We start from the raw sequence: 27021 nt of genomic DNA, 5'->3' as shown, positions 1-27021 counted from the left end.
CCTCCTTACCTTGGGGTTGTTTGCCCTTCAGTTTTGGCTCACAGTCAATTGTTTCTGCTCTTTCATAGACCTCATTGGTTTCCTGACCTTTGCTCAAGTTTAAATCTTCCTCCGTGTCCTGCCTTCCAAACACCTGGTTCTCCAAGTCTATCCTTTCCCTGGAGATTTTCCCAAAATAGGTTGCATTGGGCTGGATAAAGCCCAGTGGCACGTCTCCATCGAGCTCTCGGCTCTCCTCGCTCTCCGACTCGGAGAAGGTGTAGTAGATGGGCTGCAGATTCTTTGAGTGTGGCTTCCTCAGGAGGGTGTATTCAAACGTGATGGATGGGTTCTTGCCATTTTGATTCCAGACCTAGCAAAGAAATCAAGTTATTATCAGTAACTGTGGCACGTAAAGCATGGGATTCATCTTGGACCTGACAGTTGGGGAGCATCAATTTTGCTCTTTTGCTGTTTCCAGTATGTTTTCCTTCACAGTGCCAGCTTCTTCCTGCTGGAGCCCTGCACCACTTCCCAAAGGTTATTTGGCAGTGCTGCTGTGGGGATGAACCCCAGCTCAGGAGCCACAGGTCACACCTCCTCCACGGCCACTGAGTGACCAGAGGCTTGGGGCAGCCACTTCACAAGACCATCACTTGGCAAAGCCACTTTTCGTGGCTTTATGAGGAGCACACCCTCCCCTGCAGCTGCTGCACCCCACTGGGGCTGGGGACTCCCAGCTGAGGCAGCCTCATAGGGGTCTAATGCTTTTAAAGCACCCAAGCAACCATCCCTTCCCCTTCCAGAGGAGCCTGGGGCTACATGGAAGATGTCAGGAGCTGGGCTCTGGCTGGCTGCCCAGAAGAAAATTAAGGGACTTTTCTCCAAATACCTGGTTTTACATGGTTTGCTTTCGAGAAATAATTGAGGTTTAAGGTTTATGCACTTGTCTAAGCTTTCTGGCCCAGCTTCTTATTTTTGCTTTTCCTGCCAGGTAATTCAGATAAAAATGCCGAGGAGCAGAGGAGAAATCCCCACAGAGTGCCTGAGGCATCTTCTCCCTTCAGAGAGGAGTTACCAAGCCCACATTCACCACTCACAGCCCTGCCTGAATCCAAGAGCAATGACACAAGCAAAATAGGGCTGGGTAAGGAACTGGGTAAGGAACACAAGCAAAATAGGCTGGGTAAGGAAGTGGGTAAGGAACACAAGCAAAATAGGCTGGGTAAGGAAGTGGGCAGAGTCACTGCTCCCATCCCCTCCTCATGTGAAACCATGGCAGGACTCTGCTCCCAGGGTCGCCCTTTCCTCCATCCAAGGTGGGTTTTCTCTTCCCCACCATGAGAACATGAGAAGTCAAAGCTCACCATTATGTTCAGCCCTTGATTTGTGGGTCCCTGGGCAACAATGTACTCGATCCCGGTCTCGTACACGTCCATGGGCCGGCGGTACTTGAACACCGTGCCTGCAATGTTGAAGTTCTTTGGACTGTCCACTTTATAGTTCCCATTGAAGAAATAGTACCCAGCTTCATCAGCCACAGCTTCAAAGGAGAGAGAACAGTCAGTGCTGTCACATGCAAGGGCAAAGCTCTGGATGCTGCCCCTGGTGTGGTCAGGGGGTAAAATCAGTGCCATAGCAATAAAAAAAGAGATTCTCCTACATAGCAATGCATTGGTCACCTGTTTGCAATGCTCACCATGTGAGGACGTGCCCAGAGTTCTGGGCCGCGTGTCCCTGCACATTGCAAACCCCTGGGAATGTGGCTCACACTCTCCCCCAGCTCCTGTCACCCCCTTGGCACCAGCCCAGCAGGAACATTGAACAGTCCCAGCTCTGCAGAGAGCACTGGCAGATGGCCAAGGAAGGAGCTGATGTCCCCTGAACCAGCAGTGGCCCAAGACAGGTCACCCTGAGCCAGCCCAGGAACCACATCAAGCCTTTTTCATCCATAGAATCCTCTGGAATGGTTTGTATTGGAAGGGATCCTGGAGCTCATCTCATCCTGCCATGGGCCAGGACACCTTCCACTGGACCAAGCTGCTCAAAATCCCATCCAGCCTGGCCTTGAACTCTTCAGGGAAGTGACAGCCACCTTCCAGAGTCCACGAGCCTCTGAGGCAGCAAATGTGCTTCTCTTTGGCAAGTCTGGATTTTTCCACACTGCTCCTGAGCAGCTCTGTCCCCTCCCCTGCGAGATGGGTGTGTGGTCACCAACAGTTCAGCAAGGCCACCACAGCAAGATCAGATCCCCTTGGTGCCGTTGTCATTGCACATTGTCCAGGCAGGGGAAGGTTAAGGGGATCACCAGAGAGGTGAAGTCACTTGTCCATCTGTGATCCAGCACCGGGGCCTGTCACACCCCGCTGAAATCCCAGTAATATTCACCAACATTTTCTGCTTTAAAGCAATCAAAGTGTTGACAAACACAGCCCAGGTGCTCAGACTGCAGAGAGGAGCAACAGCCTGGCTTGGACAACGTGGATGGATTTACACTGCCTACAGACTTAACTCATGTCTGCAGCAAACAGACTCGCTGATCCTTGTGGGTCCCTTCCAACTCAGGATATTCTGTGATTCGATGACAAAACTACATCCAGCTCTGCATTGGAAAAAGCATTAGCCAGCATAGGCATGCATCCTAGGGAAGTACCAAGAGGTTATACACACCCAGAACATCTGCAGACTTTTTCCGTTCCACTATCTGGATATCCCTCGCTCCGGCGGGAATGTGCGTTACCAGGGAATAACCTACGGGAAACTCCGGATTAACGAGAGGATCTTTGCAACCAGTGGTCTGAACCAAACCCTCCTCAGGCACAGCTGCAATCCAACCAACACGCTGGCCTAAAACCACGTTTTTAACGAGCTGCGGATTAAAACGCCCCAACCCTTCGTGTTTTAGGCTGCAAACAGGAGTTTATTTGTAATAGAAAAGAAAAAATATGTGAATTTTGTCCTGGTTCATGGAGGAAAAGGGGAGAAAGGATTCATTTCATGTTTATCTAAACTGGTGTAAGAAAATACATCTGCAGATGGTTTTATTAGCAAGAGAAGCTTTTGTGTGGTTCAGTATTGATCCCTGTGTTAGCCAGCATTCCCAAAACCCCCGCAGGAGGTGGGAGCTGATTTCTCCTCTGACTCCCCTTTGCCTAGCACCAGACAAGAGATGGGACAGGACAAGTCCTCCCACAGCACTGAAGTTCCTGCAGTTTGCTCCATCTCAGAGAGCATTAATCATAATTCCTGAATTAGATTGTTATATTTAGGACATGTAGGTTCGGCTGCTTTACATCACACCGATTTTTGAAATCCTGGTCTTTCAAGATATTGTAGCTTCCTGTTATTACAAGTCGTTTATTTCTAGACTCACTGGGTCATGAGTGTCCTGTTTTTGGCTAAATGACTAAAAAAGACTAAAATAGATACCAGCCTCTTGCATAACCCTTTTGCACCACTCATCATCAGAGACCTCTGGTTTCTGACAAACACCACGCAAACTTCCTGGTTTTTTGGTTGGCTTTTTTTTGTTTGTTTTTTCTCTGCCCAAACTCACAGCAGCATTAACACGCATAGAACACATGGGAAAAACTGAAACTGGGAAGTTGGTAAGACCTGAAAGCAATTTACCAAAAAAAAAAAAAGAGTCCATTTTAAACCCAGCCCTCTCAACTCAAGCCCTCAGTCCCCAAAGTCTCACCAAGATGAGAATTTCCTTTCCGGTAACTGCCGGTTACGTGGGTGCAGCTGCTCCCATCTCCTTGGCAAACTCCACATTTATCCAAGGTGTGGGTGGAGAAGAGAATGCCATCACATCCAATGGGCTAAAAAATGCACAGACAGAGCGCTGAGGGTCAGGCAAACGTCGCACCCACTGCGATTCTCTGAATGCTACTAACAATATTTTTGCTATAATGTTTAACAACCTCACATTTTCCAGACACGCAAACCCCTCGGAAATCCGTGTATTTGCAGGAGGTTCCATCCCTGGCCTGAACCATTAACTGTCTCTGACCATCCACAGTGGTGCAATGAAGATCACAGGGCTTGCTAGAAATGTGAACATAGTCATCTAAGGGGAAAGGATATAAAGAGAGATTCAAAAACAGCAGAAACACCACAACTTTCATCCTACCCAAGCCAGTGAATCTCTGCCAAGCTAAACAACAGCAGCACAACTGCAGGGCAGTGAGAGTTTAGAAGTGGCCATCTCTTGTGTTTCGGGGTAGGCAGGAGATGGCATTTGGACAGTGTGGCAGCCTTTGCACAGCCTGGCAGGAAGAGATGCCCTAGGGATGCCAGGGGCATCACCAGCACCAGGCCAGGGCAGGCACTGAGGCAGCAGCACTGCTCTGTGCAAGGACTCGTGCCTTACACAAAAACATGCATGCTCACTTAGCAGCACTTGATACACGAGTTACATTTACACATATATTGTTGGAAATACACATGTAAGACTATATTCAAAACCATAGCAGCTCAGAGCATTTTATGATCTATAACTTTTCCATAAACATTCACCCAAGATGGACTTAACTCACCCTTTGCTTTCTGCAGGCAATAACTGGCTGGCAGCACCCACCAGCACAGTAATCTCACATTTTATAATATCCACAGGAAGCAGATGACAAAATCATATTTGCATCGGAACCTCGATGCCAAGTGTTTGTCTCCACCAACTCCTGAGCAATCAGAGACCCAGTGGCCCCCACACCCAAGCAAGGCAGCATCAGTGTCAAAATATTCTGCTGCAAATCCCCCAGGAGCCACAGGAACGCCTGCTCAAACACAAAACAACTCCTGCAACATCTCTGCTGAGTCAGCTTGAACAGCAAATGTGTTTAAAGACAATTGTCACCTTCAAGGGACAAAAGCCACCAAGGAGAATTAGCTCATGGACCAAGTTCTACCTCGCTGACCCTGCCAAGGCTGGAGAGCCAGGGGCTTGGTACACAGGGAAATTGATCTAATGAAGATAATTGTTCTTGGGTATGTACAGAGATCCCTAAAATAAAGTTCCAGTAGATCCCATCTCTATTTTTAGGCACTCAAATTAATCTGAAGTGAAGATGAATCTGATCCCGTCTCTATTTTTAAGGTATCCAAGTGAATCTGAAGAACCTGAGCTCAGGAGCCTCCTCAGGAGAAGGGTCCTGGCATCCCAGCAGCTCTAAAGCTCATCCATGGCTTGTGTTTAATGCTTGATTTTGATGGGAGTTCAGTGCCTAAAAGTTCAACAAAACCTCAGTTTCTGAGTCCCAAGCTGTTTCTGCAGCTCTTGCTCACCCCAGATGACCAAAGTGACCAGCTGCATCTCAGTGACATTTGACAGAGCACACAGAGGGCGTGGGAGAGACCAAACAGCACTGAAAACAGCAGAGCCCTGCTCAAAGGACACTTGTCTGGGTGAGCCCAACTGTCCCTGCCAGCACAGCCCATCACCCCCTGCTCTCACATCCTCCTGCAGCCTCTGGTCCCTGGGAGCTGTGACCAACACAGGCTACAGACATGAATTCATGTCGTTATTTAATTTTCAAGTTACCCTGCAGCTGCCAAACAAGCCTTTGAACTCGGGAGACAGCTGATTGTGCCTCCAAAAAACCACTTTCAAACAGCAGAGGAGGAGCCTTCCTGCAGGCTGTAGCATCATAACTATCAAAATATTTGGCTGAGCATTATGAAACACACAAAGAATGTCTTGTTACCAGGATATAAAGGTTTCCATTGATACGTTCTGCCATTATACACATGGGAGTTAAATGATGAGCACTGCTCCTCTCGAAAGCTCCTTCCGTTCACAGGGCACTCCTAGAATGGGATACATTAACATCCTGACGGAAACAAAGTGCAGGAAAGGTTTCTGGCACATCACCACCAGCTGCAAGGAGTGTTTCCATCACCTTCCCCAGCCAGGCCACATCCTCCTCCTCCTCCTCCTCCTCTTCCTCCCCCCACTGCAGGAACCCCCTGGGAACTGTTAGCAGAGGCACTCTTTGCGTTTTATGGCAAAATGCCCAAAGCCCAGACATGGGTGGTGGGCACCAAAGAAGGGAACCCCCAGCTGCTTGGAGGGGCAGCAGGGTGACAGCTACAGGACAAATGGTGTCCCCTCTCCAAGGGACCCAGGAGTGCCATTCATGACCTTCCACACCGAGCGTTCCCAACAAGAAAAAGGATATCCTTACTTGGACTTTGCAGAGCTGATATCTTTTGGATGTTCCAGTGCAAGTTTTATTAGCCAGCCCACTCACTGACTTCCTTCTGAATAAGGAAATGGTGGTTAGATGGGGGGCAGAAATCATTTTCCCTTGTTTAAATATATTTGCTCTCTGTAAGGTCAGTGTCCACACAGCAGAGCCACACAGAGATCTGTCAGTGCCCCTGGAGCTGGCAGCAAAGGTCTCTGTGGCTTTGTCACCTGCATCACCAGGAGGTGTCATGGGGTGAGGGCCTGGGGACAAGGTTTACAAAGTGTTTTTTGGCAACCACACTGCCCCGAGAGGGCAGAGCCAGGCCCAAAGCAGATGGAATCAGTGGGTCCCCAACCAGCCCTGCACCAGGGGCTGCTGTGCCCTGGAGAACAGGCTCAGTCTGTGCCTGACTGCAGGGCCAGCAGGGGAATCACTCAGCTGCTGCTCCTGGCAGGGATGCCCAAAGCTCAGGAAACGCCCTCCTGCTCCAGCAGGGTTTGCCCAGACACATTTCCATCCGAGGGCTGACCTTTGGGGCCAGGCAGCTGCAGAGCCCCTCCCCAGCCCCTGGTGCTGTACCTCTGCCTCAGGCAGTGCCTCTCCTGGGATTTGACACCTCCCCCACAGCTCCTGGTGCACGCTGTCCACTTGGTCCACTCTCCCCACCAGTAAGCAGTGACATCTGAGCCCTCCTCCAGGCTGTTGGACGTCTGGGTCAGGTCCTGCTCAGGGCACGGGGGAAGGAAGAGAAGCAGGAGTCACATCCAACCCTCAGAGCCTGTTGGGGACACTGAGGTCACCCCTCCCCTCCCAGCCTGCCCCACTCGACCCAGGCATTGCCTTCTCCAGTTGAGGTCAAGCCTGAGGTTTCCATCCCTGCATTCTTGCAATTGTGTTTTCATTACAAAATTGGAATGAAGTGGCAATATTTGGGATTCCTCAGGAAAGGAAATTCTCATTGTTCCGCTCAGTTGGCAAAACCGAGCTCCCAAACAACCCTAAACTCTCCGAGACTCTTGGTGCTCTCTGACTCTTGCTCCACAGAGGATTCAGGGAGCTGCAGAGCCAGCTGCAGCTGAAAGCTCCACTGGAAGCTTCAACAAACCCTTGCAAAACCCCTCTGCAGCAGGAGAGCAGGCCAGTGGGTGCCAGTGGGTGCCAGTGGGTGCCAGTGGGTGCCAGCAGGGTGGAGGAGCCTGTGTGCTCTCTTGGCAAGCACAGGTTTGTCACTTCAGGAGGGTCCCTGGCACTCCCACCTCCCACTCCTTGTTGTAACCACACATCAGAGGGCAGAGGAACTTCAAATATTGCATGCAAAGTAAATGAAAGCTCAGCCTCTGCAGGGAGCAAGGAGTGATGCTCACCCAAGAGCAGGGCATGGCCCTCCAGAGTCCTTGAAATGATCTGTGAATCTCTTAGCCATGGTAGGTACAACTTAGGTTAAGCCCAGACTAAAGAGTGAAGGCAAGTCAGAAGCCCTCACAATTTTTGAAGATGCAGTGCACACACAGAGCAGCTCTGCAAGCCTGGAGGGTTCCCATCCCAGACACCAGAGCATTTTAAAGCCCAGAGAGCCCCCAAAACCCTGCTAGCCTTACCTGAGCTATGACAAAGACAACGTTGCCCACAAGAAGAAGGGCCAGGGTGCCTTTCAGCTGCAGCTGAGCACTGACAGAGATGCTGCTCCACCTCCACTTGGATATCTTCATCCTAGAAAGCAACCCAACACTGCACTAAGCACAACTCCCACCCAGCCCCATGACCAGCAGCAGGAGCTGCTCTTGGTTCCAGAGCTCTGCTCCAGCATTCCCGCTCAGCCCGGTGACACCGACCACCAGCGACTGCAGGAACCCGAGCCTGAAACTTTATTTAATTAACAGCAGCATGAACATGATACAGGTTCACTTCCCAGCTCGGTTTCTATCTGTCAAACCACAACTTTGCATTGGTTTCCAGTGGCTGCACCTGACACTGCTCCAAGCCTGCCTTGGAAGAGAACCTGGCTTACACCAAAGCACAGTGAGTAGCCAGAAGTGTTTCTGGATCTGTAAAAGCAGCACATTTAAATATCCCCATTTACAGGACTGCTCCTGGAAGAATGAGATGAAAGGCTTCAAAAACAAAAAAATGCAATTAACAGGCATTATTCCTCTTTTTTTTCATTTATTCCACTCCAATTCCCCTCATTTCCCAGGGAAAATGCCTGTACTTATAGAAAAGACATGACCCACAATTAAAGAGCAAAAATGAAGTATCCCAAGTGTCAGCCTTTCATCTCTTTCTCCATCTGCCTCATGAAAGAGAGTAACCCAGAATGGCATTTTCTTAAATAAAACCCAGCTCAAAACCACAATACGTTTTATTGTGAACCTCCCTGCAAGAGCCAGAAAGGAGCAGGTTTCAGGAAATCATGCTTCCAGGCAATCAAAGCAGCTCATGTCTGTGAGGAAAAAGAAAGAAAAAAATATCCTCCCCTAAGCTAATTTCCCTTGAAAAGCAGCTAGACACTATCTTTGGGAAGCAGGGGGGTGGGAGAGGTGCTGCTCCTGGGGAGAGAGGGCAGGACTGCAGACCTGCAATATAAAGAGCTTCTTTCCTACTCATTTTTGTTTGGGTTTGTTTTTTTGGTTTTTTTTTCCCCTCCTTGCAAAGCTTTTTGAAGCGGTTTTGAAATCGCGGAATTGCCGGCAACACCAGCCCTGCTTTGCTGTCTGGCTTAGAAAAAAATTACCAGAGGGCTTCCAGGTCCCCAAATCCGCTCTGCAATCGCCCTGGGGGAGAGGTCCAGCATGCTAAAGAGATTTTCCAAGAGGCAGGTCCATTGATTAATGGGAGCCCGGAGCGCTTGGCCGGGGATGCCGTGGACAGGTGGCTGAGCCTTGCCTTACACTTGGTTCTCATTAAGGCTCCCAGACACTCCTGACTCGAAGCCAATACCAGAGCGCGCTCGGAGTTTATCCTACAGGCGCTGGGAGCTGCGTGCTTCAATGAAGGGAAAATTAAGGAAAGGAGGGGAGGGATGTGGCCGAGCAGCATCGCGGAGCCGCGAGCGGGGCAGCCGCGCCCGGGCGGCGGGAGGGCGATGCGGGGATGCGGAGCCGGGATGCGGGGCTCCATCTCCAGGCTCCGCGGGGCCGGGATGGGACGGACGGGACAGAACGGGACGGGATGGGATGGGAAAGGACAGGACGGGCCGTACCTGGCGGCGGCAGCGCCGGGCAGGACGATGCTCCGGAGCCGGGCGGGAGCGGCGGCGGCGCGGAGCGGAGCGGAGCAGCGGCGGCCCCAGACGCTCCCTCCCTCCTTCTCCCTCTCCGACTTCAAAGGGCAGCCAAAAGCGCCGGGGCTTCCAGCGAGGAGGAGCCGCCGCAGTGGCTCCCCCCAGCCCGCGCCGGCCGCTCTTATAGCGGCGACGGGGAGGGGAGGCAGGGGGGCGAGCGGGCGGAATTCACACCTCTCGGCCCGGGATGCCCCCACCCCGGTTAACCCCTCGCCTCCCCCGGCGCCGGCCCGCGGCCGCCAGCCGGTTTCCTGAGGCGAGACCGGGGGGGCACCGGCGGGGAGAGCCCGCACCGCACGCATGCGTTCCCGCTGGTCCCCGCAGCGCCGGGAGGATGCTGCGCTCCCCCTCCCTCGGGACCCTCCGGAGGATGCTCCGCTTTCCGCCCCAGGGAGGATGCTCCGCTTTCCCCCGTCCCCCGGCGCTCCCCGGGAGGATGCGCCGCTCCCCTCCTCGGGCGGCAGAGCGGGACCTGCTGCGCCTACCCCTCCGCCCATCCCATGGTCGCAGGTCGCCCAAAAAATCCCGGCACCTCCACGGGCATTGTGCAGCCGCATCCTGCCTCTGGGATGGCTGGATACGGTCTGCCAGGCTTTTCATTTCGCTTGCTGCTGGAAAATCGACCAAATCCTCAAGGTCCTCTGCTTGTGGTGCCGTTTGGTAAAGCTCAGAGCCAGGCTTGCTGCTTGAGGCAGTTCTGTGCCATGGAGAAAACGGGATCAGCAATTTGGTGTGGGGTGTGTCAAAAGCCATTTTTGATGGGGACAAACACCCTGGCTTAGCAACAGCCATGCACAGGTTGTGTCTGATCTGTGTTTATGTGTCTGCGATAAAAACCTGTGGTGAAGAAGGCCATAGCTACAGTGTGTGCAACCTATATTTGATATCTATCATATATCAAATGTCCGTGTTCCTGTATCTCTCTGCGTTCTGAGGTCTGTACGTATCAAATGTGGCAACACTCATTCCTGTGCATTTCTCAGCACATCCCAGGAGCTCTGAGCAGCCCACCTGAACAATTCCTACATCCCACCAGACATACTTCAGCTCCAGCCTTTCCTCCTTCCCTCCCTGCACAGGGCAAAACCAGTGCTCCCAGCAGGGCACTGCACTAAGGCCAGCACTACAGGTTGTCCCTCTGGCTGCTCCTGGACTTTGAGGGCAGCACTCAGCCCTGTCACCATTTGCCACAGGCCAGGAGCACCCATCTGCAGGGCCCTGAGGTGTCTGTGTCCCCACCACGGGCACAGTTTCCTGCACAGCTCCCAGTGCCCTGCAGAAATCACAGCGTTGTTCATTTGGACCCAGTCCTCCCAGGGATGTCTGTGTGACAGAGAATCCGTCCCAAAATAATTACATGGGAAATGAAGTCTCCTTTTCTGTTTGGCTAAATGTCTGCCAGCCTGTTCTAATTTACCCAGCCAGGTTGATTTGCAACTTTCAATTTTCCATCGGTTGGCTGTGACCAGGACACTGGGAAAATTTAGCACTTGAGTTCACCCAACTCCTGCATTTCAAAATATCCCAGCCCGAGACATGCAGGAGAAAACCCTTTCCGTTTTGGAACAACCAGGAGGGAAAAGTCTGAACACGAGAGGTTTTAAAAGCATCGAATTATTTCACATTGAAAACTCCAGAGCAGCCTGGGTCCCTGCAAGCCCCAGCATCCCCCAGCCCTGGGGATGGGCAGGAGGTGGCACCCCAGGAGATGCCACCCCTGGGTGACTTCACACCCTGTGCCACTGCAGGGATTCCCTAGGCTGGAGGAGGAATGCCAGAGGGTGGGAATGCTGATCTGGGGGAGCCGACAGCAGGCGAGACACATTCAGTCTGTGCTTCACCAAAAGTTCATCAAAGCCAAAGGATTTTTTTTTTTTTAATATACTTTTTTTTTTTTTTTAATGAAACAGTTGAGATGACTCAGCGGTTTCTGACGCAATCCCCATTTCATCGGAAAATTCCTAACCAGCTCCTAGTGGCAACTGATTGCTCCCATAAATCAGTGTTATCCCTGGCCGCGGCAGCGCGGCTCGCACAGCCCCGGCCCGGCCCCGTGAAATCAGCAGGAGCGATGCCATCGCCTGGATGGGAGCACCACCAGCGCCGAGAACAAACTGCAGCGGAGAGCAGATCCAAAACACGAGTTTCACATCGGCCGAACCCCGCAGCTTCAACTCCTGCCGCCCCAAAACCCCCAGGGACGGCAGTGTCCCCCAAGCCCCGCGGCTGTGGGTGCTGCTGCTGCAGGTACAGCATTAATCACGGCTGGCCAGGCTCAGACAACAGCGGGTTTTATCTCCCAGTTTTTGGCAGGAGCGTTAGAAATGATTTGCAGATGTTATTTACTGCTTTTGGGCTCGCAGTAAATTGAGACAAGATGCACCTGCATGGACAGCGAGAGCCTTTCCCACCCGGGACGGTCACTGAGGGCTCGTGTTGGACTTTCCCAGGGAAATTTAGGATTTGGATGAGAGTCCCTTAGGCAGCTCTGCTCTGGGCGAGGCAGCGCAGCAATCGCTGTGCTGGGCATTCACCTCCCAACACTGCCCCAGGGACAGCCCCACAGGCACCCCGAGGGACACAGAGCAGCCCTGCCCCAGGAGCTGCCAGGCTTTGCCACCCCAAACCGATGCTGTGCAGAATTCAGAGTGCAAAAAAGAAAAATAAAAAAAAAAAAAAACAACCCAAAGCAGCGACAGACACTCCAAAACTCCAAAAGAACCTTCTCCAGTCGGGGGAGCGCTGCCGGCGGCTGGCTGCTGGTTTGGCTGGAGAAGTGCCTGTGGAGGAAAGGAGCTTCCTTGGCTGAAAGGAGCTCAGCAGAGCGCTGGGCTGGGCACTGGGGCTGCTGGCAGGAGCCAGGGATGCTCAGCTGAGCAGAGAAACTCGGGGTTCTGCAGGATCAGGAGCGAGGGAGGGCTGGGGGATGCCTTTGCTGGGGCACAGGGACCTCCCTGCTCGGCCTGGAGCAGAGAGTGGCAGCCAGCTCTGCACACATTGACCTCGTCCCTGTGCTTCCCATGGCAGGACACTTCTGCATCGTGAGCCAAGCACCACCCTTGGGTGACACCCAGCACCCCTGAGCCCCAGGCACATCTCAGGTACCACAGAACCTGCTCTTGGTGAGCCACACACGTGGGTATGGACATCCAGCACCACTTGCCCAGCCAGATCTGTCCTTTCCTGGCTCAGCCCTTGCACTGGCACAGCAGATGGGATGGCTCTGCTGTAGCCAGGCCTCCCAAAATCCCTGCCCAGGTCCAGGAGTGTGAGCGTGGTCAGGAGTCTGTTGGCCCAGGGCCCCCAGCAGCTCCATCTTCCCTCAGGGATGAGACAACCGATTGGTTTTCTTCCTTTTTCATCCTGACTGCAGAAGTGATGCTTTTGTTTGACACTTCTGCAGTTACTTCCAGGCCAGACTGGTGTGGCAGGGCAGATTAAAGCTGTCCCCTGAGCGTGTCCCTGCACGACCAGAACTTCACCAGGGGGATCAAAGCCCCCCAGAAAGCCCCTGGCAGCCAAGAGCTGCAGCTGTGGCCCACCAGTGGGTAAGTAAAACAAGCAAGAGGAGACCAAAGACCAAAAGAAGTGTTCTTCAGAGGCAGAAGTGTTCTTTAGTCCCTTGCAGAGTGACCTGCGGCGCAGTGTTGGGCAAGGCAGCTCATCCCTGCATGTCCCCACGCTCTGGGGATGGGGCTGATTTATGTCATGTTGGCGTGAGGGTTTGCAAAATGTTGAGTCAAACTGAACCAGCCAAAGCCACCAAGCTGCTCTCACCATCAGATTCCTGTGAAAAATCTCTCTGGGCAATTTGAAAGCCACAAGCGACCGCAGTGACCCCAGGTATGGTCGTGGCTGTAGAGTTTCAGTGGTTTCAAGAGGTTCTTTTTTCTGTGCAGACTTCAATCTTACCTGTCCCCAAGGGTTGCACATTCCTGCAAGAACCTGGAGGAGCTTCCAGCTTGGTTAGAAATTTTAGCTATTCCAAGACTGAAGTAAAAAAAGTACAAAGGCTTTTCTTTGAATGGAATGAGTCTGACATGGAAGTTGAGCTGTATTGTGCTGAGGGCCATCAGCTATGCAGCCCTGCCAACCACAGGCATTCAAAATCCGTGAGTCAGACTCCCCAAAAACCCCAAGACTGGTTTCATTCCCTTTTTGGATTTTGAGCCTTGAAGCATCACATCTTCAAGCATTTCTCTGCAGAAAATTACAATTTTTTGACCAACGGGGTGAGAGCTGAGACCCTCAATGTCGTTACTGGGCTCCAGGAGTTACAACTGTAAAAAAACCCATTAAACACCATTAAATGAGCAATAAACCCCTGCACTGCCTCCATGAATTTGGCAGTGGGGGGCCACCCCAGGACATCCCAAAGGTAGGAGCGATGGAAAACTGGTGACAAGAAATCAGATGTCCTTGTCATTAATGGTGACACGCTTGTCATGGGCCATGACAGGGCTGAGAGGAAAGGGAAGAGTGAAAAAACCCTAAGGAAAACAGCAGCAGGAATACCTGTGAGCAATATGCATAATAGGTTTATTCAACAGGGAGACAGGAAGGGAGATTTTTTTTTTCAGGGTTAAGTATTCAGTTCAAGCTGCCTCAAATGCGGTCAGACCTCGGGGAGAATGGGTATTTTAAGTGGCAATTTATTCCACTAATAAAACGAGGAGGATGCAGGTGCCTTGGCAGGGCTGGGCTGGGTGATCAGAGCTGGGGTGGCCGAGCAGGGCTCTGGCACAGCTGGTGGCTCTGCCTTTATGGGGCTCCTTTCCCTGGTGCCAGGGCTGTGTCTGGGCTCCAGCTGGCCAGAAAGTGTTCCCCACATCAGGATCTCACCTCCAGCCCTGATCAGAGGCCACAGTGGGTGGGGAGAGGTGTTTTATCCAGGTGCTGCTGCCAGCCCTTCTCCAGCTTGGCAGGAAAGGGCTCGTGCCTGTGGGCTGCTCCACACCTGCACCAGGTCCTTCCACACCAGGAGGATTTTTGAGCAAAAAAAAGGCAGGAAATCTTCACAAACTGGATGGTGCCATGCTGGTCACATTGCTCAGGGCTCTGCCACATCAACCTGCTGAGACCAGGCCACCATCCAGCCTCTCACCCTCAGAGTGCACCAGCTGAAGGGTTGTGTGGATGAAAAATTAAACTCTGAAGTAATGGGAGCAGTAAAAAAACCACTTTGTAGCATCACAGTCCTTCAAACTGCAACCCCAGGTAGAACTGCAGCTTCACTCTTTGTTTTGGGGTCGTTATCTCCAGTATTTCCAGCCTGACAGTGACTGGTGACACTCAACAGAGCAGGTTTAAATTCTGACCCAGTCTATACCACAGGCAGATGAAAGATCATCCCATATTTACCCCGAGGAGAAAATCCTTTCCTCAATGCTCTCAGCTGGCACAGCCCCCTTAGCCCCAGTTCCAACATCCACTTCTTTCAAACCATCACCCTCGGATTCAAAATAAAACAAAACTCTCCGTGTCTGCTTCCTCCACTGCAACGTCTGAGCTGAAAGGGTAGAAGTGCTTGCAGAAAGCCATGGTTAATGTTACCCTGGAAGGATCCAGGACAGCATACCAGAACCTGGGTTTGGCATCTGGGAGCCACTTTTCAGCCATATATATCACCGTTCCTGCATGCACGCCGGTCCACACAAAATTAGCCCTGTGGAATGCAGATTTTAAAATTCCCTTTCCAGCAGCACTTAAACTCAGGAGCTAAAATTTGCTCTTTCTCCATTTCCTACCTGTTTAGGAAAGAAGGAACAAAGTCCTGGCCCTTTGTTTTTTGGGTTCCTTCCCGGGAAGGTTTGTCCAACCCACGTCTGCACCACGGTGCTCACAGTGAACAAAGACCTTTTAAAGCAGCAGCAGCTCCTGCCAGGAGCTCACCACCTGCCTGCCACTCTCCTCCCCATTTATTTTGGGGGCTCTTTTTCAATAATAGCTGAAACACGTGTGCAACCTGATGGGAGATTTTTTTTTCCCTTCCATGCCTACAGAGCTGGCTGCAACCCAACCACCAGCCCAGGGTGTGCAGCTGGGAGAGAAACAAAAAAAAAGAAATACAGAATAAAACCCCAACAACCTGTGGAATGTTTTCTTGCTCCTGAGAGCTCCAACACTTCCCTGCCATGGCTGGCACTTGCTGCATCCAGCAGCCAACGGGGTTTCCTTTCCAGCAGGAGCCAGCTGGATTTTGGGCAGAGGCTGGGGGTGAGGGGGATGTGTTTAACAAATGGTAATTTTCACCTGATGCCATTTGCCTTGTGCACAACCAGCACCTTTGCACGTCCTTGTTGCACAAGTGCCGTGTCCACACAATGGTGTGGGGGCTGCTCTGTGCCCAGACATGGAGGTTTGCCCTCAGCAGCAGGTTTGGAGCTGTGCTTTCTTCTCTCTCACCTCTGTCTCACGGCCACGAAAGCAGGGCAGATGATGTTCTCATAGCCAGGAATCCAGAGTGGTTTGTGCAACCTCTTCACCCCAAATCTGCTCAAAAACCCTCTGAGAACAAGCCCTGCTGTGCCCCAGGGCACCGTCCTCGGTCCAAGCAGATCATGAACACAGAATAATGGATTCATCTGAGGATGTGGCCCAAAAAAGGAGCAGAGTACTTTGGGCTGTGCTGGGTCTCTGCTTTCAGCTCAGAGCTGGACACCTAGGGAGCATCAGGGTATTTATGTGCTGGCTTGGAGGGATTCATTTTCACAGTAAATAGGGACAACCAGGTTTTTTCAATATTTATTGGTCAAGATTCAGCTTTGCAGAGCTTTGTGGTAAGTTTATAGCCTGCCCAGGCAGGAGGGCGGCTGGAGATGTGGTGTGGGCAGCATCCCGCCGAGGGATGATGCCTGCAGCCAGCCAGGGAATGTGGATGGTTCCTGCAGTATCAGCTAAAAACGGGAACCCTTCCCAGCTCATCTGAGCCGTGCCCGGGGGAAGGCTCTGGGCACAGAGTCAATGCTTTAATGCTCTGTGCCATTCCCTGCACACACACACACACACACACACACAGAGACCCCTCACTCCCCCTCCAGAGCCCTTTCCAACGTCCTGGAATGGTTTAAAGATTTAAAGAGGATTTTTTTTTTTTTTTTTAAATTCATGCATGCCTGTCTTTCCTCCAGACCCCCTCCCGGGGGACGGGCCAGCCCATCCTATCAGCCCTAGAGCTGGTGGCTCCTATCAGAGCTCCCAGCCTCTCCTCCCCAAACCGCAGCCACAAAGGCGCTTGCTCAAGCGTAGCATTCCTGCTCCCCGTGTCCCGGGAACAGCTGTGCCGAAAGGATGCCGAGAATCCCTGCGAGGCTCCAAGGAAAAGATATTAACGCAGGGGGGGAGCAGGAGTGATATAATAAAAAGTCATAATAAAAGAGAGAAGCACTGAGTGGATTAGCAGCCCAAACGCCGCTTGGCTTTTTGGTTTCCTTTCCTCCAGGTTTTCAGCGCCGCACGACAATCCGCTCGAATTCCTCCAGCTCCTGAATTTCAGACAGAACTCCTGGAGGTGGCCAGGCTGCAAAGGCTGAGGGCATGGCTGGGGAATGGAGCTGCACTGGACTCCACGGAGGGCACGCAGGCGCTGGGTGCTGTGGCACTCCAGCTCCCCATGTCTGCACCCACCCCAGGTGTGCCCCCGTGGGGAAATAAAAGGCAGGTTTGGAGCTTGGTGTGCGTTTCTCGAGTGCACAAAGGTTGTAGGATACATCCCACTGTTTTAAAAAGCCCTAGTGCCCTCTGCATGCCAGTTCTTCCTTCGTGGAAGGGCAGAGAGAGAATAACAAAGTGATGCAAGGGACCCACAGGGATCACCGAGTTTGACTCCTGCCCTGCACAGGACAATCCCAGGTCCTATTCCTGGCCACCAGAGAGGACAGATCAGTGCCTGCCCCTCCACTTTGTGAGGAAAGAAGATGGATTTTCCCTGCTCCAGCAGCACAGACCAGGCTTGGCACAGGGACAGCAGGATGTAGGGTTGGGATGTCCCTGTGAGGAGCAAACAAACCCAAACTCCTCACCCACCATATACCTAAATCCAGCACCCAGCACAAGGCATGCAAGGACAACATTCCCTTTTACTCCTTTAGAAACACCCAGGATGGTTTTGGGGGCACAGAGCATCTGCTGCCCGGAGCCACCGGCTGTGTCAGGAATTTGGGATGAGCCGGCAGCGAGGGCGGCGGCTGTGGCGGTGGCAGCTGTTCCCTGCCACGCAGGGCATTTAAATTTTAAAGCACACTCCCCTCTCCTTTCTCCACCATTGCTGCCCAGCTCAGACACCCTGCTCCCAGGAGCTGCTGGCCCACGAGGCACCCATGGGCTTGCTGGTGGCCAAGCTCCTCCTGCCCACCCTCAGCTCCTTGGTCTTCCTCCCCACCATCAGCATCGCGGCCAAGCGGCGTTTCCACATGGAAGCCATGGTTTACTTCTTCACCATGTTCTTTGTGGCGGTAAGAAGTTCTCCATTTCCCCTCTCCCTGCATGTTTTATCCCCCCAAATGACCCCTGTACCACTGAGAAACTGATTCACCCGAGAGCAGCCAGCACAACCCCTAAAATATCCTTTTTTCTGTTATTTCCCGCCATGTGTGGTGCTGAGCAGCTGATTCTCCAGTTTAGGATGTCCTACACTGTGGCTTTACAGAGATTTAGTGGTGTTTTATGACTGAGATTAGGGAGAAGGTCTGGGTGCAAAGAGCCTTGACTGATTTGCAATGCTTTGGAGCTGGCTTTTCTCTTTGTTTTACAGCTGCTAAGTGGCCATGCTGAATTTAGGCTTTAAATTGCCTCCAGAATCTCTTGCTCTGCCTCTGTCATTCTAGCCAAAAGCACATAGTGGTCAAATTATTGATTTTGCAATTGCCAGCTGGGGATGGGAGCAGTGCTGGAGTCAGGGGAGTTTGTGCACTGGGAAAGGAGAGACTAAAACATGCTGAAATATAATAATTAATAACCCTTTGTGGGTTGAAATGTGTGTTTTATCAGGCTGTGATTCCCTGGCCTTCCTTTGTGTGGAAATAACTAGTTAAGAAATGATTGTACATATATAAAATATTCCTGTTACTGCTCTCAGCCGTGTGCTGCCCTGGGCTCTGTATCCCTCCTAAGTGACTCCATACAGACACCAGCTGAGCACCCAAAGCAGCATTCCCACTGGAAAAAATCTCCTGTTTGACTAGATTTCAATAATCTGCTAAAGAATATGAAGGAAACAGCTCAGCAACCCAGCTGATGTTGCATCTCCCATTAATCCCCATCCATCTCAAGGCATCTCCTAAGGGTTGACACATTCCTTGTACAGAGAAACTGAGGCAGGGAGTAGATAAAGGATCTTCCCAGTGTGAAAAGCTCTTTCACAGGGCTCAGAATCAGGTTGGTCTTTTATTAAGGATCCACAGAACATCATTGACCATTTCAGATGATTAAAGCACCGTGCAGGGGGAGAAATTCTGCCAGTTCTATAAAAGCTACAGGACCAGTTAATATGAAAACATCCCTTAGCCCCCCACCCCAGCTCCCCAGGGAAGCCAGACATCTACAATTCCATTTTGCACTGGATCTGTGTCTGCTTCACCTCCCCGAGGAGCCAGCAGGAAAATTGGCACGTGTTTCGAAGGGAGGAGGAACAGGTCCTCTCCGAAGAGACTGAAGAAGCAAAATATCCCTGAGTGGGGAAGGGAAAGAAGGGAAAGGAGGAGAGGCAGCTGCCAGTGTGGTGGGGAGGGGGTTGGAAGGGCAGCAGCTGCTGCTGTTGCATTTTTTGTAGCATCCCACTCCTCTCCAGCAGCAGAGCTGAACAGAGCAGTGGAAGCACATGGCTGTGGCAGACAAGTGCCAGGAACACGCTCTGCCTTCCACCCTTTCTTCCCCCCGGCTCCAGACTCCCCGAGCCCAATCTCAGGCAGCGAGAAGAATTACAGCCGTGGTGCAATTTTTTTTTCTAGAAGCTGCAGCCAGCCAGAGGGCTCGCAGCAATTCCCATTATAAATTATATCAGCATCCCCAGCGGGCCGTGACAGCCAGCAGCGTTCCAAGGGCGCCCGGCCAGGAGGAGCAGGGACTTCTTCAGGAACAGCAGAGCTCACTGCTGCTGCCACTGCAAAAGCTGCAGGGCTGAGGGCTGGCAGCAAAAGCAGAGAGCCAGGCAAGCACTGGGAGCAGTCCTCTGATTGCACTGAAAACATCTCTTGGAGTGGTCTGCGTTTATGCTGCATGACAACGGGGTTTTTGCAAATAATCTAATCAATGAGTTAATGGGCAGGAACTGGTGGTTTTTAAGGGAATGCACTAATGAGTGAATTCCCCAGTATTCAGAGTCTGGCCATATAAACCCTGTTTAGCCTGGACAGTGACCTGGCATCCATACACATTTCATCAGGACACTCATTCTGAATTGTTTTACAAGAATCTTTCGCAATTAAAACCACAACCCCAGAGTCCTCCTTCTGCTGGAGAGGTCGTCCCCCAGCACCCAGCTCAAAGCAGCTTGGTCATCAGATTGCAAGTTCTGGCCAAGAGGCAAATTAAAGCCTGTCTTAGTTTGTACTAGGAGAGAAGAAGGCTGATTCTTGGGCAATTTGCAACTGGGAACGATGACATTATCACAGAAATATATTCATTACTGCATATCAGTGATCCTGCTGTAGCTGACACTGTTCTGGCCTGGCTGGCCATCCCCTCAGCAGCTCCACTATTTCAAACCAGTTGATAAGCACCTTTACCTTTCTGATATGTGGGTAAGAAACTGGTTTGCTGATAATTTATTTTTCTTTTTGAATAGTTTTACCACCTTTGTGACGGCCCCGGGTTATCGGTGCTGTGCTTTATGCGCTACGACATCCTGGAGTACTTCAGCATCTATGGAACAGCCCTGTCCATCTGGGTGTCCCTGATGGGTAAGAACTGGTCTGTTGTGGCTCCTGGAAGCTGCACCACAGGCAGGAAGGGCTGGATTTGTCAGGAGAGCTGATGGGACAGTCAGTGGGGACAGCCCTCAGAAATGCTGCTCACTGCGAGCTCCTCCTGAGCTGCCACTGAAATTGTCTTTCACAGAAGTTAGTCTGTGCTGTGGATTAATCCAGTTTTGTGTCATTAACACCTTGGAAAGTATTTGTAATTGGTGAGGTCCAGACGTGGAACTGCCCTGAGTGGTGGCTGGGGACGTTTTTCTCCCAGAGATAAAGAGCTGTGGCACCTGCTGGTGGTGTTGGCCGGGTGTTCCTCTGTCTGCACCAGCTCTCACACATGTCCTGCTTCAAATGACAGCAACACACTGGCAGCCTTGTGCTGCAGCTCAAGGAAGGACAAGACTATGAGATGATTGAATCTGAAACCCCATAAACGAGGGAATTTCCCATTTCTCCTCATTTTCCCCATACCAGGCCCATGAGCTTATCTTGCCTCACTTAGGGGTATTAAGAAATGCAGACTCTCCCACTTCCCTTGGTAGCATGAGAATCAAAACAAATATAACTTCCTGATTTATCAAAAGTTTGGTCTGGGCTGATGGGAATATTAGATCTGCTTAGAAAAAGCAGAAATTTATTTCACTTCCTTTTTACTATAAATTCCACCCCTTGCCCTGTTATTCAGTTTTTCTTTTCCCACATTTTCTTCACTCTCTTTTTCCTCATTTTGTTCCTTTTTTGCCACCAAAACAAAATATAATAGAGACTGAAAAAAAATATGAGGAAGACAAAAAGTTCCAACCTATCATTTTCCCATTTTGTCACCATAAGTTTTGGAAGGATGTGAGTATTGATGGCAGGAGAAGAGAGCAGGGTCAGGGGAGACAGATGTTCCAACAAAGGTTCTGCTCCAAAATTTGGATCATTTCTAAACAGTGCCCACTCCAGACAGAGTTGCCATTTCTCCCCATGATAAGCTGAAGTCAGCACTCCAATTTACAGCCCCAAAACAGCCACAGGATTTTCCCCTCTGCCCCTCCCGGGGTGGTGCAGGACCTCCAGCAGGGATGGGACTCCTGCAGCCTCAGAGCAGGACAAGCAGGGGTAACACCCCTCAGCTGGGCAAATTCATCCTGTGGGGATGCAGGAGCACTTTCTTTCCAGGGTATGCAATAGGATAAATTTACCATGCAGGGAAAAACGTGTGGGGAAAATATTACCCTTAGAAATGGCTCTGTCCCCTAAAAAATGTGAGTCCTGAGGGGGGTTCCCCACTACTCAGGGCACCTCAGTGCTCTCTCTGCTCATCTAGGAAAGGCAACGATGCAAATCATTTCCAAAGGGCATTTTAAGTGGATAACAGCAGTGTCAGAGTAGGTCAGAGCTGATCCAGACACTTTGGCTCCTTGCAGCAAAATTCAACTTGATTGCTTCATTACTGCGCTCAGAAACCTCACAAAAAAATACAGATCCTGGACTAGGAGGTTTAAAATATTGACCCGCTGGGAAACAACAGAGATTAACATGCGGACATTATCCCTTAGCCAAACTCCCTATAAAAGCACGATCCAAGGACATGGAAGGTGTGGTGACTGAAGCCCAGGGAAGCCTCTCACTGTGCCTTGTAAAGCCCGAGTGCACATGTGCGGACGCAGACCCTCGGGCAAACTTCCCGGAATGCAAATCCAGGACAGCCATAACACAGCTGTGCAAGCTGGAAAAGCATGGAGCCCACTGGGATCCATAACTTTTATCAGTTATTACCCCATTCTGTGCTAAACAAAAGCCTCTAATCATTTACTCACACTGGTGACTTACAGCTTGCAAACCCCGGGCAGATGCCGGGCAGCTGGGACCCCGTGGCACCAGAGAGGGGGTCCCACTGCACCAGGGTGGTGGAGCCTGTGCCAGAGTGAGTTTGGGAAGGCTGGAGATGCAGGATGAACCCGAGAGCTGATTGTGGGCTCAAAGAGCATGAGGGTTTTTGCAATCGCCTCTGAATTCTGGGTCTAGTAAATGGGAAATCATAGAGTGGTTTAAAGTGGGAAGGGATTTTAAAGACCATCTTGTTCCACCCCCTGCCATGGACAGAGACGCCTTCCACTGTCCTAGTGTCCCATCCAACCTGGTCTGGAACACTTCCAGGGATGGGGCAGCCATAGCTTCTCTGGGTATGGAATCTCCTTTAAGCTCCCCCATGCAACACTGAAATAAAGCCCCAGCAATCATCTCCAGGAGCCTCAGGATGGTTTGCTTTGCCCCATGTGCCTCAGTTGCCCCAGCAGTGTGACATGACAAGAGCAAACCATACACGGATTCAACCCCAGGGCAGGAGGGAGAGACCCCAGGAAGGCTTTAGGGGAGCAGCTGAAAAAGGGGGGCTGCAAGCTGGTGCTGCCTGTTCTCTGTCCCTCAGCCCTGGCAGAGTTTGACGAGCCCAAGAGATCGACCTTCATCATGTTTGGCGTCCTCACCATCGCCGTGAGGATCTACCATGACCGCTGGGGCTACGGCGTCTACTCGGGCCCCATCGGCACGGCCGTGCTGGTGATCACGGTCAGATGGGTACGTGGGGCAGGCACTGGGATGGGCTTTGTGGGATGCCCCTGGTGGGAAAAGGGATGAACCCTGCATTGATTTCCTCCTCAAGATGCAGCTCTCAATGTCACAGTGATTTCTCCTTTAACCTGAGCAGGAGGCAGACAGCAGCTTTTGATAAATGCCAGATTCGATCAGTCTGAGCAATCTACCACATCTCCTGTCCCTGCATTTCTAATCAGGAGGAGCGTACTTATGGAGTTTTTACAGCTACTCAGAGGCAGAGGGATCTGGTAAACTGCCCCAGATCTGGGGAAGATGTGGATAAAACCACGGTGATAAAGTGGGGAGGAATCTGTCTGCAGTCTGCCTGAATCCAGCTGGGACAGTCGGGCACCATGCTGCAGTCTGTGCCCCACTGTGCTGTGGACCCAGTTGGGAGTGAGGTGGGGAAGTTACTGCAGGAGTTGGCAAGGAGTGATGGGATAAAAATTGCAGAAAGATGATGCCAAACATCGTGGAAATACAGCAGTGCAAGTCCCAGTTATAAACTGTCACTAAGCCAGCAGCTAAAAGCAAGTGGCCGTCATGGGGAGGGGATGGGCAAGGAGGAGACCAAGGCACAGGAGCACCCTGCATCCTCCAGTCTGCAGATGCTGTGCTGGGATCTGCTCTCCCACAGACTGGGTTTGTGAGGGCACACACTCCCTGAGCTGGCTTTAGGGCTGAATACTTAAAAAACCAATATTATTACAAGGAATGAGGGTGGAGCAGCCGGATAAATCCAGGTGAATCCCCTTGGTGTGCTCTCTCCTTCCTCCCAGCTGCAGAAGATGAAGGAGAAGAAAGGGCTCTATCCTGACAAGAGTGTCTACACCCAACAGATCGGTCCTGGCTTCTGTTTCGGGGCGCTGGCACTGATGCTGAGGTTCTTCTTTGAGGTACCTGTGTGCACGCTCACCCTCCCTGACTCTCCAAGGTGTGAGGGACATCACCAAGAGAGGGACAGCCCCACTCACACCACTGGGCTGCATCCAGCCTTGCACAAAACCCAGCTTAGACGTGGGGCTCCAGAGGTGGCACGCTGGGGCCTGGCAGCAGGGACAATGGTCCCTCCATGCTTGTCCACATCCCCTGATCCATTCGGGGCAGGTGTGACAGCAAGTGGCACACAGAGTGATGCTCTGTCTCTTTTTCCCCCTTCAGTGAGTGACAAGGACAGGGGATGTGCTTTCCTCAGGCACACGTGGTCCTCAGAATGGCTTTGTCAAGTGGGAGCAGGGCTTTTTGGAAACTGGGCACGGGTGACTTAAGGACACCTCACAGCGACGCGGCAGGGACTGGATCCATCCCAGGCATGGCTGGATCCAGAGCTGGCTCACGCCAAAGAAAAGACTCTCAGTGACTCCCAGGGGCACTTGATCCTGTGTTTATATCCTCCTGCTCCTGCTGCTGGCCAGTCCCCCTGTCCTGCTCCGGAGGGTCCCACCGGGCAGGCGATAACCCCCCGACACAGCTGCCGGCCGTGCCTGCACTCGGCCCCGCCGTTACGGCTGCTCTGTGCTTTGGGAGCTGCGAGATACAACCTCACAGGCATCCCCAAGGATTATTTTTCAAAGCATTTGGTAATTGCAGATTCTAGCAGAACATAAAAATGTCACTTAGCAGAAGCCGCCTCCCCGTGCGCCCCGGCCTTGCCGCCACGTCCTTTGCGGGGTAATGAAACACTTCATTCAAGAATTGGGAAATGTGCAAATTAGAATGTGTTAAATCCCCTTTGCTTTAGGGTTGGTTTTTTGTTTTTTTTTTTTTTTTCACTGGAAATCCTTTCTTCTCTGACAGCAAAGGGAGGGAGGCAGAAGGTTCAGGAATCTTTTTTATCCCCTTCCTTTTGGCTACTTGTAGAAACGTAATGTCGCACGCCTCACGCGAGTCCCCCGGCCCTGCTGCTCCCGCTTCTCACCCGCTCTCCCTGCCCGCAGGAGTGGGATTACACCTACGTGCACAGCTTCTACCACTGTGCCTTGGCCATGGCCCTCGTGCTGCTGCTGCCCAAGGAGAACAAGAAGGCTGGGAACGCCGGGACCCCCGCCAGGCTGGACTGCTCCACGCTCTGCTGCTGCGTCTGAGCCCCCAGGCAGGCCGGGCACGCGTGTTCCTGCCCCTGCGTGATGGAGGGCTGCAGCCAAAAGGAAGATGCCTGCCTGCTGGGTTTTCCTCTGGCATCTTTTCCCATCAGCTCCGTGCCCACTCTGGGATTTTCTCCCCTGGGAAGTCTCCTGAGTAACCTGGTCTAGTGGACCATGGCAACAAGAAGGGCTTTAAGGTCCCTTCCAAACCACGCTGTGATTCACCTCTCCACCATCAGCCCTAGCAAAGCTTGCACTTCCAGTTTGACACATATCCATATTCTCCCTGGAGGAGCACTCAGCTGGGCTGTGGCCTGTCCCCTGCCCCAGGAGACCCCTGCCCTCCCAGGCTATGTCACCTTCTCCTGGGCTGTCCCGTGCACTGGCCTGGCAGGACCCAAGCTGTCCCCACCGTGCTGGTTTGCCCAGCCCGTGCACACCAAGCTTCGTTTGCAACGCCCAATTAACAGAACCTGTATTTTTTGTGAGATATTAACTATTTTATTTATGCATTCTCTTGATGTAAATAATATATACTAACAAAGACTTTGCCAGTGTGCAATGCCAGCATTTCTTTGGCGGGGTGGGAAATTTTCCAGCTCCACTCAGCTCAGTCCAGGGCAGATGCCAATTCCAAAGCAGAGCTCTGGGCACGGCCACCACAGCCCCTCTAATTTGGAGGGACCTGCAACACTGGGCACTTTGTCCATGCAAACCTGCAGGCACAGGCAGCAGGTGCCTCATTGGTATGGAAAGGACATGGAAAATGAGAGGCAGAGTAAAGAAGCTCCTGGAGGGAGGGGGGAGGGCTGCAAGCCTATAACATCTCCTCTAACAGACTATTTACTATAGCAGAAGTGTATGATTTATTTAGACTGTCTGGGAAAAAGGCCAAGACTATATGTCATGGACAATTAGAGCAGTATTGATATACAGAGATGTCCACAGAAAGCCCACATTAAGCCTGGGTTCCTCTGGAAGAGAAATCCACCCCAGTCATTCATCAGAGCAACTTCCTGCGACGGGGCAACAACCAAAACTGAATGAGCTTCCAACAAAAATAGAAATGAATTATGAACCCCCAAGCATCCCAGAGTCACTGGCAAGCGGTGGCACAGCTGATGCAGCTGCATGCAGAGGCAGAGCTAGCAGACAGCTTCCAAAGGGTTCCCCAGCACCTAAACCCACACAGCTCCATTCCTTCCCCGCATCCAGCCCCCAGGATGTTTACAAGATGCTCTCAGGGTTTCTGTGCAAGGCTTTCCTTGTTGCTTGCACTCTACTGGAGCTCTTTGTCATGTGAGGGCTGCTCAGGGTGGCCCCAAAAGTCAGGCCCAAGTGCTCTGATTTGGAGTGAAAGAAGTAACTCAGCACTGCCTGCAAGAGATGCCTCTGAGGGTGCACAACAGATTCCTGAGGGGTCACCCCCATGGGCATCCCACAGCCACGCTGGCTCTTCCTGGGTGTTGTCACCCCAAATGCAAACACTCAACGCTGACCCTCCCCAGGATCCTGACCAGCAGTGCCAGCAGCCTCCCTCGCTTGCTGCAGCCACTGATCAGAGCCTCCTTCACCCCAGCAGCTCATTTTGGGACTGTTTGGTCCTTCCTGGGCTGCAGTGACTGGCACAGCCCTGCAGCAAGCCCTGGGGACAAGGGCACTGTGGGCATGGTGATCCCTTGTGGGGATCCTGTGCTGGGAGGAGGGCACTGGGTGACCACAACACCCAACTGGGGCCGAGCATGAGGGACCAAAGGTTGGCAAACCCCATGCAAACATGGAGGGAACGTTACCTGAGGAGCAGCTGAGTGGATAAAACCTCCTGCTCCCACCTGCCACATATTGAGCTGCAAAAATAAAACAAACCCAAATTGTCTTGCGCACAGCAAAAAGGTTTGCTTTGTCCCCTCCTCTCCCCGCTGATGCCGCAGGGCGATGCTCCAGCTCTGCCAACCATCCATCCCTCTGCATCCCAGCGCAGGGCCAGCACCCAC

At 52.0% G+C, this 27021-nt stretch overlaps 2 protein-coding genes across 9 annotated transcripts in view; one reads left to right on the top strand and one right to left on the bottom strand.

Annotated features, from left to right (window-relative positions):
* Window positions 1–27021, bottom strand: part of ADAMTSL2 (ADAMTS like 2) — a 65375-nt gene that overhangs the window by 21221 nt on the left and 17133 nt on the right. Inside the window, exons 1-10 of one of the 8 annotated variants that reach the window (XR_014958859.1) lie at window positions 9370–9697; window positions 7769–7880; window positions 6750–6892; window positions 6165–6240; window positions 5685–5787; window positions 3906–4051; window positions 3680–3803; window positions 2650–2730; window positions 1347–1522; window positions 10–352 (exon numbers count right to left, since the gene is read on the bottom strand). Coding sequence is in view for 7 of the 8 variants with exons in the window: in XM_085594191.1 (XP_085450317.1) it covers window positions 10–352; window positions 1347–1522; window positions 2650–2730; window positions 3680–3803; window positions 3906–4051; window positions 5685–5787; window positions 6165–6240; window positions 6750–6892; window positions 7769–7879 (1303 nt within the window). In the remaining variant the exon portion in view is untranslated. Of the gene's footprint in view, window positions 1–9; window positions 353–1346; window positions 1523–2649; window positions 2731–3679; window positions 3804–3905; window positions 4112–5684; window positions 5788–6164; window positions 6241–6749; window positions 6893–7768; window positions 7881–9369; window positions 9698–27021 lie in introns of those variants that run through there. The other 7 variants (XM_085594191.1, XM_021543566.3, XM_085594192.1 and 4 more) reach the window with 7 other exon arrangements.
* On the top strand, window positions 17645–25577 carry MYMK (myomaker, myoblast fusion factor). Its single transcript, XM_021543792.3, has 5 exons — window positions 17645–17903; window positions 20234–20348; window positions 22777–22925; window positions 23723–23839; window positions 24881–25577. The coding sequence occupies exons 1-5, from the start codon at window positions 17769–17771 to the stop codon at window positions 25025–25027; spliced, it is 663 nt and encodes a 220-aa protein (XP_021399467.2). The 5' UTR covers window positions 17645–17768; the 3' UTR covers window positions 25028–25577.

Source organism: Lonchura striata, chromosome 17 (genome assembly GCF_050655825.1).
Source record: "Lonchura striata isolate lonStrDom1 chromosome 17, ASM5065582v1, whole genome shotgun sequence".
In the NCBI taxonomy this organism is placed as follows: Eukaryota; Metazoa; Chordata; class Aves; order Passeriformes; family Estrildidae; genus Lonchura; species Lonchura striata.
This window is presented reverse-complemented; position numbering and strand designations above follow the sequence as displayed.